Here is a 15935-nt window from a genome sequence, read left to right on the forward strand (position 1 = left end):
TTTGTTACCCTTGTTTTCGATTAGTCTTACGGGAAATTTATCTAATTTATTAGCTTTTTCTCCAAGTTTGCTTATTTGAGAAACTGTTTGTGGTAAAATATACATAACACAGAATTGAACACTTTAACCATTTTAAAGGTGTACAGTTCAGTGGCACTTGGTACGTTCACATTTTTATACAACTATCACCACTATTTATCCTCACATTTTCATTTTCCCAAATTGAAATGTTGCACCCGTTAAACACATATTTTCCTTCCCCTCCCCCCAGTCTCTGGCAACAACCATTTTACTTTGTGAATTTATGAATCTAACTACTCTAAGCACCCCATTAAATTGAATTATACGATATTTGTTGTTATGTGACTGGTTATTTTACTTGGTACAATGCCTACACCGACTACCCATTTTGTCGCATGTCTGAGAATTTCATTCCTTTTGAAGGCTGATTAATACTCCATTGCATTATCTGCCATGTTTTCCTTATCCATTCATTCACTGGGAGACATATGGGTTGCTTCTATGTGTTAGCTATTGGGAATACTGCTGCTATGAACATGAGTGTACAAATATCTGTTTAACTCTCTGTTTTCACTTCTTTTGGGTATATAGACAGGAGTGGATTATTGAGTCATACAATAATTATGTTTATTTTTTTTTGAAGAACCACCGTATTGGTTTCCATAGCAGCTATCCCATTTTACGTTAATAGTAATGCACAAGGGTTTCAATTTCTCCACATTCTCACCTACTTGCTATTTTCTGCTTTTTTTTCGTTTTTTTTTTTTTTTTAAATAGCTATCCTGATGGGTGAGATGATATCTCATTGTGCTGTTTTTTTTTTTTTTTTAAAGATTTTATTTGTTTATTCATGAGCGACAGAGAGAGACAGAGAGAGACAGAGAGAGAGAGAGAGAGAGAGGCAGAGACACAGGCAGAGGGAGAAGCAGGCTCCATGCAGTGAGCCCAACATTGGACTCGATCCTGGGACTCCAGGATCATGCCCTGGGCTGAACACAGGCACTAAACCACTGAGCCACCCAGGGATCCCCCTCATTGTGGTTTTCATTTGTATTTTCTAATGTGTTAGTTGCTTTAAAAAATAAACTTTGGCTTTATCATTAAAAAATTTTAATTGAAGTGTAGTGGACATATAGTATTATATTAGCCTTAGGTGTACAACATAGTGATTTGATAATTATATATCATGAGATGCTCACCATAAGGATAGTTACCATCTGTCACCACATAAAGTTCTTATGATATTATCGACTACACTGTTTATACTGTACTTTTCTTCCCCATGATCTATCTTATAACTGGAAGTTTGCAACTCTCAATCCTCTTCACCCGTTCCTCCTATCTCCCATCCCCTCTGGCAACTATCAGTTTGTTGCCTGTATTTTTGAGTCGGTTTCTGTTTGTTCATTTGTTTTTTAGATTCTACATGTAAATGAAATCATATGGTATCTGTCTTTCTTCAGTTTAGTTCACTTAGCATATTCCTTCGGTCCATATGTTGTTGAGAATGGCAAGATTTCATCCTCCCTTTTTTATGGCTGAGTAATATTCCAGTGTATATCAACACCACATATTCTTTACTCATTCATCAATGGACACTGAAGTTGCCTCCACATCTTGGCTACTGTAAATAAAGGTGCAATAAACAGAGGAATGAATATATCTTTTTGATCTAGAGTTTTCATTTTCTTTGGGTAAACATCTAGAAGTGGAATTACTGGATCATATGGTGTTTCTATCTTTAACTTTTTGAAGAATCTTGCATATTGTTTTCCATAGTGGCCACACCAATTTATATTCCCACCAATAGTGCATGAGGATTTCTATTCTCCACATCCTTGCCAAACATGTTTTGATATTAGCAATTCTTTTTGATGCTAGCAATTCTGACTGATGTGAGGTGTTATCTCGTGGTGGTTTTGATGTGTATTTCCCTGATGGTAACTGATGTTGGGCTTCTTTTCATGTGTCTGTTGGCCATCTGTATGTCTTCTTTGGAAAAAAGCTTATTCAGGCCCTCTGCCCATTTTTTTTTTTTTTTATTTATGATAGTCACACACAGAGAGAGAGAGGCAGAGACACAGGCAGAGGGAGAAGCAGGCTCCATGCACCGGGAGCCTGACGTGGGATTCAATCCCGGGTCTCCAGGATCGCGCCCTGGGCCAAAGGCAGGCGCCAAACCGCTGTGCCACCCAGGGATCCCCCTCTGCCCATTTTTAATTGTTTTTCATTCCCCTGGGATGTTGAGTTATGGTAGTTCTTTATATATTTTGGATATGAACCCTTTATTGGATATACCAAATATTACAAAAATCTCCTCCCACTTGGCAGGTTGCCTTCTCATTTTGTTGATGGTTTCCTTCACAGTGCAAAAGCTTTTTAGTTTGATATAGTCCCAATGGTTTCTTTTCTTCTTTCTTTTCTTTTTTCTTTCTTTCTCTTTCTTTCTTTCTTTTCTTTCTTTCTTTTTCTTTCTTTCTTTCTTTCTTTCTTTCTTTCTTTCTTTCTTTCTTTCTTTCTTTTCCTTCCTTCCTTCCTTCCTTCCTTCCTTCCTTGCTTGCTTGCTTTTGTTTCCCTTGTCTGTGGAAACACATCTAGAAAAATACTGTTAAGGCCAAGAGTTTACGGCCTATGTTTTCTCTGAGGAGTTTTATGGTTTTGGGTCTTTAATCTGTTTTGAGTTTATTTTTGTGTATGGTATAAGGAAAGTGGCCCAGTTTCATTCTTCTACATGTAGCTGTCCAGTTTTCCCAACATCATTTATTGAGGAGACTGTTTTTTCCCCATTGTATATTCTTGCCTCCTTTGTAGATTATTTGACCAATTAATATGTGGCCTTATTCCTAGGCTCTCTATTCTGTTCCTTGACCCAATTGTCTATTCTTGTGACAGGACAATACTATTTTGACTACTACAGCTTTGTAGTGCATCTTGTTTTTAGTATATGTGCTGTTGAAGCGAGCACTGTAGTGCATCTTGAAATTTGGGATTGTGATACCTTTTTTCTTCCTTCTCAAAACTGCTTTGGCAATTTAGGTTTTTTTGTGGTTCTACACAAATTTTGGGACTATTTTTTCTAGTTCTGTGAAAAATGCTTTTGGTATTTTGATGGAGATTGCACTGAATCTGTAGATTGCTTTGAGGAGTATGGACATTTTAACAATATTTATTCTTCTAATCCATGAGCATGGAATGTTTTCCGTTTCTTTTCATCTTCAATTTCTTTCATCAGTGTCTCTTGTATTTTGCAGAGTACAGGTCTTCACTTCCTTGGTTAAATTTATTCCTAGGTATTTTATTCTTTCCGATGCAATTGTAAATGGGACCGTTTTCTTACATTCTCTTTCTGCTAGTTTGTTAAGTGTAGAGAAACTCAACAGATTGCTATATACTGTTTTTATATCCTGCAACTTTACTGAATTCACTTACCATTTATTTTTATAGAATATTTGTTCTCTATTTTCTCATCTCTAATTTTTTCCTTCCACCGCTTCTCCTGTGTTTATTGTGCTGTTTTCACTTCTTAAATTAGATGCTATTGTTGATATAAGGACCGCAGAGCTGAACTTTAAAATTAGGACAGGTGTTTACTAAATGCCTGCACTCAGGAAAAGAACACATGGTCCACGAGTAGATAGCTCCATCCTTTGGTTCCTAGAATCTAGAAGTTATAAAAAGTCTATGTACGTGTTTATGTGGATAATATAGGCAGAAATAGCTCCATAACACAAGTCAGCCCTCAGGGTCCTTCTCTGAGAAAATCTTTCTCTGTGGTAAGGAGTCTAGAGCTTGTGGCCAGGGGTTCTTTGTGATACAGTGGGGAGTTTTGGAAAAAGCTATCTTATGACGTGGAGGAGATGTAGGTTCTTCTAGCAGGTCAGGGGTGAGTGGAGTCTTCATCTATGCGTAGCTCATTGAATTAGACCAAAAAAAAAGGGGGGGGCTTGAAATTTAGCCTTTAAAGTTTTGATGTGTAGTATTCTTCCTGTTATTTAAACCCAAGTAATTTCTTTTACTCTTTTTTTTTTTTTTAAGATTTATTTACTTATTTGAGAGAGAAAGAAAGAGAATGAGTGAGAGAGAGCATGAGCACAAGTGAGAGGCGAAGAAAAAGAGAGAATTTCAAGCAGACTCTGCACGGACATGGAATTCAACATGGGGCTCAATCTCGTGACCCTGAGGTCATGGCCTGAGCCAAAACCAAGAGTCAGACACTCAAACCACTGCATCACTGACATGCCCCACCCAAATGCAAGTAATTTCTAATTTTTATTATGTATTTTTGATTTATAAATTGTTTAGAAGTTTGGTTTCTGAATCTATGTAGGCTTTCTCTCCCTTGATTAGTCTAAAAGTTATACATCGTTTGTTTTGTAGTTTTCTTAGCTATTTAAACACAGAGTCTAAAGCTAAATCTTTTAAGAGAACCTCTTTTCTGATAGAATCACCACACACTGTAGCTGATTTGCTATCCCCCCCTGCCAATTGTGCTGTTTTTAGTTAATATTTTGATTCTAGAATTTTTAGGACCACACATTAGACATCCTTGTTTCTGTTTTATATAGCCAGTGTATCTACAAATTTACTAAGATCCCAGCTTAATAATCCATTTTACTTCTCTGATATTCCATCTGGGATCATTTCATTTCCTTATCTAAGTACATCCTTCAGAATTTTCTTCTGAGGAGTTTCGTTGGCATTAAAATTCCTCAGGTTGTGTTTTGACTGAGAATGTCTGTAATTTATCCTCTTTAATTATGTTTTTACTCCATATGAAAATTCTTTCATACATATTAAAAAAAACTTTCATGTTAATAAAATATTCTTAGACAACTAAAGATAGAACTCCACTATCCTTTGGATATTGTTGTTATTTCTGAAAAGTCAGCTTTCAGTCTAAATGCTATTTATATAGATCTGTTTTGCCTTCTTTCTGGCTGCTTTTATTCTTTTGTTTGTTTGAAGTTCTTTAGTTTCATTATGAAATATCTACTTATAATTTTCATTTCTTCTGCTTGAGATCTGTTGGTCTTTCTAGAACTTCAGTTTATTATCATTCAACAATTCTGGAACTTTTTCTTCTTCTCATCTCCAGTATTTACTTTTGGGATTCTGTGAGAGCATTTTAGGTCATTCCCCTAGTCTCATAATCTCATTTTACATTTCTCCTCTTCTTTGTCTCTCTCAGCCATATTCTTAACTATTCAGATCAATTTTCCAGTTCACCAGTGTTTCCTTCAACTGTCTCTAATCTGTTTAAAGCACTGAATTTTTAATTCTTTCTTTTTTAAGATTTTATTTATTTATTCATGAGAGATACAGAAAGATAGGCAGAGACATAGGAAGATGGTGGAGAAGCAGGCTTCATACAGGAAGCCTGATGCAGGACTTGATCCTGGGACTCTAGGATCATGCCCTGAGCCAAAGGCAGATGCTCAACCACTGAGCCACCCAGGCATCCCTAATTCTTATTTCTTATATTTGTCATCTCCAGAAGTTCTACTTCCTTATTTTTAAAATCTGTGCAATGTATGGTCTCTTGTCCTTGTTCCTATTTTTAACACTTTTAAAAACATTTCTGAAATGTTAAAATATTCTTATTTTTGACTGATAAATTCAAGAATGAAGTATTTATAGGTTCCACTCCACTCTCTGCTGTTTTTACTGGCTTTTACTCATGGTGACTTGTTTCCTTGTGTTCCAAGTGAAAGCTGCCTCTCTCCCTAGGGGATTCCTGTTTATTTCTGAGAGTCACCTAGAGTTGTTCGGGATATTTACACTGTCATTATGCTACAAAAGAAAACCTCTTCTAATCTTTCTCTCCTTTCCCAGTGTTTCACAAAAGAAATCATTTCCCAATGGATAAAAATCAATGCTGGGAGCATTTGGTATTATAAGGAGGATCACAAATTGAATTATTCTCACTTTGGAATGATGAAGATTGTGAAAAACATGCTGCTGAAATATCCTACAAGTCAAATTCTTTACCATTTGCATCTGGGTTTAACTTAAGGAGGATTTTTTTTTTTTTTTTTGGCTGAGTACTTCTAATAAGTAATTGTTGTCCCTTTTGCAGTTTGATTCCTAATTCATCCATATCAGCTCTATAGCAAATCATGAATGATGAAAATGGAAAGAATAGAATTCATTTCCCTCACACCATAAAAACTGGCTTGAGGAACCACCCTATGATCATAGAAATGCACAAACCTGTGAGGGTCATCTGGGTCACAGTTGGGAAGAAACTGAGTGACGGCCTCCGCCACTTCTTCATTGGATAAAACATCCCAGAGTCCATCAGTGGCCAAGATCAGCACATCATCTGCTCCATGCTCATATTTGGAGAGATCGTAGACTCTTACCTGAGAAGAATGGGAATATTCCTACGTAAGAGGTTTGGGAGCATATTATTTCCTGTAACAAATTAGCTTCTGAATTCCTCTCTCTTTTCCCATTTAGCCTAGGGGTTTTTAGATATGCACTGTAAGGTTCTTGGTTGTGCACGGTGGGGGGGGGGGCGGCGGCTAAACAGCTGACAAGGAAGAATTAATTGAAAATGTAATGCCGGAGACCTAGTTAGACAACACTGTGCTAGCCAGGAGAGCAGTCAGAGGCTTGCCTCTTTCCTTTCTTTGCACATCCATCCCACAAATACTAAGGGCCAACCCTGTGCCAGGTGCTCTAAGGAGAAAGATGAATGGCACATTTCCCTGCTCCTGGGCTCTGTCTGGCAGGGAAATGAGGCCAGCCTCGGATCTTTACCAGTTGCTCCGTATGTATTTGTCTAGGACTAAGGAGACACACCTATTTGATGGGCTCACTTGAATTACTTTCGGCTTACCTCTTTGAGGCCCAAGGGGCAGGACTCCTCTCACGTAAGGATAGGGTTCAGACGCTACACTCACAGTTGAGGGGCCTCGATCTAGCTCAATTGTAAAGGACACACACTTAAGTCTGAATCTCCAAAGTGGATTTTGGCAAATGTGAAGCCTTCCTCATCTCTACTACCTGGAATGACCTGGATATTTCAATATCCATCTAAATTCTTTGAGAATTTAACAGAACAACTTTGACAAAACCAGTAAGAATAAAAATGAAACGGTATTTGGGTTGCGCCACGACTCCACTGTCACCCAATTTTGGCAGGAAAAGAGTTTGGGATTTCATAGCTCTTCCCTCCTAATTTGGCAGAACCAGTCCTGCATGCCCCACGTCAGGAGCTAAGGACAGGGTCAGTTTTGTCAATCTTCTAGTGCCTTCAGGCTCTCTCATTTCTCTCTCCCATCCTAATAAAAGCAAGTCTGAGTGAAAGCGGTAGTGAAAGCGGAGGGGCAGGGAAAGGAAGGAGTTTGTGGCCCACAACACAGTCACTGTTAGGGCATCTCAAATCTAGAGAGAATTCAATTCGGAGAGGCCTACCTAGGCTCAAATCCACATTTTGAAAGCCAAGCTTCCTACCTTTTAGAAAGGTTTGCCTCAGGCCCGTGACACCCAGACACAGGGTGGTCCTGTGGGCTAACAGCCTACACCCGGCAGCGGAAACCGACAAAATGCTACACACCTACCCAGAGCCCTTGGAAAATGAGCGCAAATGAAAAGCAGCCTCCAGGTACCACGCCTCTGTGGCCTGTTAACTAGACGGGAACAATTAGCTATCAGCCCAGGGCGCGGCCTACACCCAGGGGAAGAGAACTCTAGGGGTATCCAGGAATGGCTTTTTAAAAGAGATTTTTATTTATTCATGAGAGACACAGAGAGGGAGGCAGAGTCACAGGCAGAGGGAGAAGCAGGCCCATGTGGGAACTCGATCCCAGGACCCCAGGGGGTCACGGGCCTGAGCTGAAGGCAATGCTCAACCCCTGAGCCACCCGGGGGCATCCCCCTGTTCGGGCTTTTAACATTTTCACAAAAGGTCTGTTCACTTCAAGGGTAAGTTTACCTCCTAGAGAAGCCCCTGTGCCGTATGAGGTCAAATCAAAGAAAACAACGAGGGGAATCTTAGGTTTACAGCAGACTGGAATGTCCCAAAGGCCAGAATTTTACCCTCAGGCCACCAGACCCTTGTGGTCCGGTTTTCAAACTGTAGGGTAAGCAACCAAATCCTCTTTTAAAAATCTTCTTGTGATTCCTGGGTGTCACAAGTGTTAATAGCAGTGCTTCTCGAATGCTAATAATGTGCCTGGGAATCCGCTGGGGATCCTGCTAAAATGCTGGCTCTAACTCAGTTCTGGGGTGTGGCCGGAGAGGCTGCATGGCTAGCTTACTCCCTGTGAGGCCTGAGGGTGGACCGCGCTCTGAGCCTCGAGGCTGAAGACCCTGCTCTTGGCCCAGGCTTGCAAACAAGGGGATCCAGGGCTTGGTGGCCTCCGACCCACAGCGTGCTCTGAGGCAGGCTTTAGAGGCTGGCCAAGGTCGGCCCTGGGCTCCCAAGTTCACCCGGGCTCACTGTGCTGGGATTTGCAGTATGCGAGGGACTTTGCTGCAGAGCCACTGCTCGCTTCTTATTGGGGTGTATCTGCAATGTATTTCTGTGAAAATCTGAGCTCCACAGAATAGAAAGTGCTATGGGAGGTGGGAAGATGATGTCAGGTGTTCCGGTTCCAATCTTACGCCTGCAGCTAAATAGGAGATTCCATCTGCCTTCTAGCTCCTTCTCAAAGAAAGATGTCTAGGTCTGAAGACAACATCCCATTAGATTTCAGGACCACCCTGGGTTTAGGGTGTGGGAATCTCTTCCCGTGCTTCCTGCTGGCCAAAAATGTGTAGAGATTTGAGTCGTTTAAGCTCAAGTTATCCTGCCCACTACCCAGATGGAAACGTAGCGGACAGAATGGGTGTGGACTGGTACACGTTAGAGAACGCTCTCCTGAGTTCCCTCCATAAACGGAATCCTTCCCTAACTCCACTGTTCACATCGCACACAGCTCTCGAGGCTGTTTCATTAGCTAACACGAAAAATCCCTTCAAAACCATTCTCAAGTATTTTTAATGTAAATAATAAAAAGCTGGTCTCAACCCCGTTCCCTGAGGCACTCCCCAATTAACATCCTTTTAGGTTTTTATTGCTACCCTTTATTTCCTGCCCTTTAGCCAATTTCCAAAGGACTCTGCCAACTTTCCACTTACAGCTTGTGTCTTATACGTTAACCTATGATGCAGAACATTTTGTGAAAAAGCTCTCAAAAAACTGGGCTGCAGGGCAGGACAGCAAGGGCTTCAAAGGATTCGGGCGGGCTCCGGAGTCCTGACCTCCCCTCCCAGAAGCCGCTGCTGGCCTTCCTCAATCAGACCACACTCCCCCACTCACCTCTCCCAAGTTCCCTCTTCCATTGCATAAATAGCTTCTGGATATTCCAGGAAGCCTCTCGTTAAACTAATGGTTCTGAGGCCCCCCAGGCCTGGGAACCAGGAGGAGAGCGTCTGCAGGCCCCAGGAGGGGAGAGATGTGCCGCGCGCCTGAAGGGGAGCAGGGTCGGGGCTCCCTGTGGCTCCTTCGCAGGTTCCCAGCTTCCAAGAAGGGAGAGAAAGGCCATAGGAATCTTTGAGATCCATGCATTTTTGAAAGCAATAGAATTTGAGCGGCGGAGAGGTGGGGCCAGGGTGGATCCGTCTGCGCCCCTGGAAGCCCTCCTGGAAGCGCCTTTGCCTACGTGTTTCTTGAGCACTTACTACGTGTTCACTACTTTTCCAGGCACCGCAGATACAGTGACCAAAACCCCTCTCACCACGTCTTTGGGGGGGGTGAGGGGCAGAGGGCGAGGGGCGCTGGGCGTGGACCCCAACGCGGGGCTCGATCTCATGACCCCACGATCGTGACCCGAAGCCGCAAGCAAGAGTCAGATGCTTACCTGCCTGAGCCCCCCGGGCGCCCCCGCCCCTCACAGCTTCTACACGAGCAGGTGAGACCCACACTCCAATGTCAGAAGGGGCCAGGCGCTCTGAAGAAGAGTCAGAGCCAGAAGAATGACAAGAGGGTCCTTTCAGAAGACGCGGCCAGGGGAGGCCTGCCGGGAGGGGAAGGCGCTGCTTGAACAAAGAGCTCAACAAGTGGGGTGATTTCCCACAGGTCCCTTCCGTGCCTCCCGCTCCTTCCTGCGGGGGTGGTGTCAGACGGGGTGCAGCGCCCCCGCCCCCGCCCCCGCCCCCGCCATCCTGAGGAAAGCCGAGCGCAGCGCCTGCCCCCGCGGCCCGGGCGGGCCCTGCGGGCGGGGTCCTCCGCGGCTCTTCCCCGTCGTCCGCGTCTGGGCCCCTTGTCCGTCTCCGCCACCGGATCAGGCCCGAACCTTCACGTGCCGGAGAATCCCCCGGACACGCTTAGACTCGAGCCCACCTTGGCCTTCAGACTTGGGGCTCCGAGCCGGGGCGTCAGCGCCTTCAGTGGACGCTGGGTGTTTCCAGCCCGAGTGTGGGGGCGGGGCCTGCCTTGTAAGCGCCGCCCGCCCGGGAAGGTCTCAGGTGCCCTGTGGCGTCCCGGCAACACGAGGCTCAGCATCTGGTATAACGTCCCGGCGAAGCACCAAGGGAAGCACCTGCCTCGCTGGGCGCGGCCGGTCCTGCCTTCCGGTGAGCACACAGCGGCCGGTCCTCCCGCCTGCCCCCAACGTTGGCGCCGGCCAGAGCCGCCCTTGGCGTCCCTCCCTGGGCCTCGCGGAATTGTCCGTAGTGAAGGGCCCATCTCCAGGGCGCGCCTGCGGAGGGAAGGGTCAATGAGAGCACGGGGGGGGGCGGGGGGGACCCGGGCCTGCCATCCCGTCAGAGGCCCGCCGACATGGCGCCCGCGCAGGCAGCTCGTTACCTCAGCCGAGCAGCCGCCACAGGGCAGGGTGCGGGTATTTAATAGCAGCAGCAGCCTCTCTCCTTTTCTTTCCGTGTCCTCACCGGAGCCGCTAACCAAACCCCCCTCGGCGGAGGGAGGGAGCAGAGGAGCTGCGGCTGACGTGCCCCGGCGGCGAGGCGAGGCGAGGCGAGGCGAGGCGAGGCGACGCGTCCTCAACGGAGCTCGGGACAAGCCCCGGGCCTTTAACCCAGGACCCCCCTCGGCGCATTCAGCGTTTGTGCAAAACGTGCCTCCGCCTCTCTGCTCCGTTACTGAGGAGCCTCGTGGACGTGGAGAGAGCCCGCAGGCGCGTCAGCTGCCGCCGGCTTCTTGAAGCCACTTTTCAACAAGACCCCGTCAGTTCTTCCGTTTGCTAAGCCTCGGCGGCTTCTCCAGGACGCCCTGCACAGCTCCTACGGCTTCATCAGCTCCGCAGATTCTCTCGACCTTCTCTTTCCCTTCTAAGCCCTCAGCGTAGGCCCACGAGCTCCCGCTGCTCAGGCCTGGCCTTCCCGGGACACAAGAGCCCCGCGTCTGTTATCAGAAGCCCTCACTTCAGGTTCTGCTTCTCCCCAGCTTTGAGACTTGAGATAAACCGTTTATCTTCTTTTGCCCTCAATTTTCTCATCGCTAAAACCATTGTTTAAAAATTGGGGGAAAAAAAAAAAGGGACGCCCGGGTGGCTCCGCGGTTTAGCGCCTGCCTGCAGCCCAGAGCGCGATCCTGGAGACCCGGGATCGAGTCCCACACCGGGGTCCCTGCACGGAGCCTGCTTCTCCCTCTGCCTGTGTTTCTACTTGTCTCTCTCTGTGTCTCTCATGAAGGAATAAATCTTTATAAAAAGTGGAAAAAATGTGATGGCACCCGCTCTACCTCTGTCACAAAGCTGTTATAAAGATCAAATGGGATAAAGTGGAAGGAAACTACAAATCTAACGTAGCACATGTTATTCTTTGTGGCACTGACCTCAGGGCAGTACACCTGAAAGTAAGACAGCTGGTGGAAGGAGAGGAGTAAGAGGGGGCTCGGGGGCCTTGGGGGTTCCATTACAATCGCATTTAAAACAACGGTGGTTGGGACTCTCAATAGTGTCCTTGGCAGAAAAGCCAGAGAGTTCTCAAGACGAAGGATGCCAACGGGTGCTACAAAATAAGGAGAATACAAAATCTTACCCTCTCTACCTCACGGAGCCAACCCAACCGCTCAACCTATAGAACACTGAATATGGCGCTTACCCCACAACAGAAAGAAAACTGCAGCATATTTCCTCGTGGTCCTGTAAACCAAGCAGATTATTTCCATGCTGGCATTCTGGCAGACCCCCAAGACAGCGTCCAGATTCTCTGTTGCGATTCTGAAACACACGCTGAATTTGGTGGCAAAAGACTTGGGTCTGAGACCCGCTTCCACTCCTTAGAGTGTAGGCAAAACCACTTTGGTCATTCACATTTTTCAGAGTCTACTGACTACTTGCTGGGAATGTGCAAAGAAGTAGTGATTCATCACATGGAGTGTCTGAAAGAAGGAGCCGGATCATATGCCTTACACATGGTGGGAACGGCAGGGACCAAAGCCTGGGGAGCTTAAGGGGGCTGGTGTGCTTGGGTGGCTTTATATAGTTTGGTTTGGCTACAGTACTGGATTTTCACTGGGGAATGGTGAGCGATGAGGCACGGTCTTTCATATCTTCAGTGTCTCCCTAACGAAATGAAAGGTTAGGATTTGGTGGCCACTGGGGATGCTTATGGCACCACTGTTCTCGGACCCTCCCATCACAGGATGAGTTAGGGCTGCATGTGACTGGCCACATGATCTCAGGGCATCTGACTGTGAACACATCAAGGGACATTTAAGTATTAAAAATACGCTGGCTACACATGCTTCCCAAAAGGAGCCGGCTGTTTGGGCTGCGGGTATAATTTTATATTTGAAATATACCACAGATATTCTTGTGGGTTTGCTTTCTCTTTTGCCTTCGGATAAAGTAAACACTTGACTTTGGAGGGTGGATACAACTTAATAGCTAAAATGTTTCTACACCAGCTAAAATACTAGGTAGGGAGCCTGAAGCTGCACCCGGTGCCAGGCCAGTAGACAGGCCAGTAGAGTGTACGGCTTCCATTTTCTCCTCTTGAGGCCAATTCTTTGCAGCTCAGTGAGGCAATAGGCCATTGGAAGGAATTTCCTTTACGTGCTGGGCTACTCCCATGATCGACTCCTTCCTTTGGGCTTCCACTGGCTTGGGCACCACTGGATCAAAGGCTCATTGAATGAACCAGTGAATCAATGGGCTTGAATCTAGCTTCTCAATGCTTTGAGGAATATGTCTGTATTCATTAACATGCCCACTTATAAAGTCAGAGGCAACCCCAGCCTGTGAGTGAAAGACTGTGGGTGCAGTGTAGGTGGACCGGGTCATGTCGAATCCAGGGAGGAGGCACAGAGTGACCACACGTCCCCATGTGCATGAGACAGTCTTGGATTGTGCTGTTTTCCCAGCATAATTACTGTGTCCATACTGACTCTTAAAAACGTCCTGGCTGAGAGGATAACTTGTGTCATCACCTGATGAATAAATAATGAAATGACCGCTATTCCTTGTGTAGTTGCTGTTTCTGGCCATTGGGACTTAACATAACCACGTAACCCGAGCGTGTTACTACTTCACAGGACCTTTTTATCACAATGGCAGGATCTCAAGTGAGCAAGAGAGCAAGTTACTATGCATCTTGCCTTAGGAGAGAAGACCCAACCGTGCCTGGTATGCTGTGGGGCCCCTGCCGGGCGGCAAAGTCAATCCCACGGCTTGCAGTGACTCTGAAGCAAGGAGCCCAGGTCTCAGCAGACTGGTGCTCAAGTGGAGAATGAGGTGTGTGGTGGCCCTCACCTACCAGTCTGGCACTAGCCACGTGCACGGTGAGAATGAATCGTGCAGTCTGGGACTAGAACACGGATGGAGAACAAACCCATGTTAGGATGAAGAATTGAAGTTCCTGAAGCACAGCGAGGAATGGCTTGTGGCAGTATTATTCCAAGAGTGGTCTTAGATTTATGGGGATATTTTGGGCAGCCCCGGTGGCGCAGCGGTTTAGTGCTGTCTGCAGCTCAGGATGTGATCCTGGAGGCCTGGGATCGAGTCCCACATCAGGCTCCTTGCATGGAGCCTGCCTCTCTCTCTCTCTCTCTGTGTGTGTGTCTCTCATGAATAAATAAATAAAATCTTAAAAAAAAATTTATGGGGATTTTTTTGAGATTCTATTTTTAAGTAATCTCTACACCCGACATAGGGCTCAAATTTAAAACCGCAAGATTAGGAGTCACGAGCTCTACTGACTGAGCCAGTCAGGTGCCTCTCAAAGACTGGTCTTTGGATTCTCTGCTACAGAATTGTCTAAAATTGTGAAAACTCCTAGGACCTGCACTAGACCTAGTGCTTTAGATTTTCAGGAAGTGGATTCCAGGGATTTGCATTTTTAAAAAATGTTATTTTATTCAAATACCAGTCTCATCACACATGGTCCAAGAACTCTCAAGTAATAAACCAAATATAAATAGACGTTAAAGACTGGTCTTCAGGGATGCCTGGGTGGCTCAGTTAAGTGTCCAATGCTTGATTTTGGCTCAGGTCACCATCTCAGGGTTGTGAGATTGAGCCCCATGTTGGGCTCTGTGCTAATCTTAAGATTCTCTCTCCCTCTGCCTTTGCCCCTACCCCTCACTCTCCTTCCCTTTCTTACAAAAAAGATTGGTCTTCAAATATTATAGCTGATGATGCCATGCTTGCCTATCATCTGTTGAATGGTTTAGTGGCCACTGAGGTGTGGACATCATTTTATGTCAGTGAGGTCACAAGCATTCATTTTCTTTATATATAATAAAGTCTGTTTTTATTTTTAGTTTTTAAGATAAACTCTACGGCCAACATAGAGCTCGCACTCATGACCCTGAGGATCAAGAGTTTCATGCTCTACCAACTGAGCCAGCCAGGTGCCCCGGGATTTGCATTTTCAAACAAACTTCTCAAGCTATTCTTCTGTGTGTAATACAATAAATTAATGCAAAAAAAAAAAAAGGTACTGCATGTTTAACTGAAATGTTCAAGTGAAATTCTTATTTTTCAGAAGGGGATCAGAGGGAAATTATTCCAATGAGAAGAAATATTTGACACAATATAGAGGTTGGCTCCTTTGTGTGACCATATATTTTATGAGTTGCCAGGCGAAATTTTTTTGGTGTCAAGTAGATGTCAAATTCTGGCTTTATTCAAATAGCTCGTTACCTCCCAAGTCACTTCCCAGTGGAAACAAGCCAAGAAAATGTCACGCATATGCATACAAGTGATTTTTACAGTTAGCCCAGAGAGTTAGAGATGCAGATGGAGGATAAGCTAAGTCACGAAATCTTTCCTAGATGTGGGGTCAGATGGCACCACGGTCACATAAAAGCAGCTTCTCCACACTATTAATGTGATTCCCCGCTCCCCTCCTCCCCCATTTTCAAAGTGGTGGTGATGGTAGTGGTGAAAGGGGAGCATACAGCCTCCAAGAATACATCACCCCAACAGAAAAGAAAGATGCACGAGATGTTGGTTGAAGGGCACAGACTTCCAGTTATAAGACTAGGGATCTAAAGTGCAGCATGGTTATATATAATCTGTAGATGCTGTAAAATACATATAAAATATACACACATCTATATAGAATACTGTATTAGATACTTAGAAAGTGCCCAGAGGGTAAAAGCTTAAGTGTTCTCACCACAAAACAGAAGCAGAAATTGTATGGTGTGATACAGCGAGGGTGGTAGTCATTTTGCAATATACACAGGGTATCAGATCAACACACTGTATACCTCAAATGTATATACGATGTTACGTGTCAACTGTATTTCAATAAAACTAGAAAAAGAAAACTGCCAAATACAACTGTTCTAGAGTATCAAGTATCCTTGGACAGAACTCATCACTTTTCTTTTGTAGGGGTATCCAGAGTTTGTGAGGCCTGAAATGTACACAATTCCAGCAGCTGTCTTTACAAAAAAAGAATACAGAAATAATTATGAATACACACACAGACACCAATGAGAGAATCTCAGGCAG

At 44.9% G+C, this 15935-nt stretch overlaps 1 protein-coding gene across 1 annotated transcript in view; it reads right to left on the reverse strand.

Annotated features, from left to right (window-relative positions):
• PPM1H (protein phosphatase, Mg2+/Mn2+ dependent 1H) overlaps nucleotides 1–15935 on the reverse strand; it is a 255422-nt gene that overhangs the window by 18468 nt on the left and 221019 nt on the right. The window contains exon 9 of the mRNA XM_055327916.1: nucleotides 6232–6383. Within this exon, the coding sequence (XP_055183891.1) occupies nucleotides 6232–6383 (152 nt within the window). The remainder of the gene's footprint in view (nucleotides 1–6231; nucleotides 6384–15935) is intronic.

This window comes from Nyctereutes procyonoides, unplaced genomic scaffold (genome assembly GCF_905146905.1).
Source record: "Nyctereutes procyonoides isolate TBG_1078 unplaced genomic scaffold, NYPRO_anot_genome, whole genome shotgun sequence".
Lineage (NCBI taxonomy): Eukaryota > Metazoa > Chordata > Mammalia > Carnivora > Canidae > Nyctereutes > Nyctereutes procyonoides.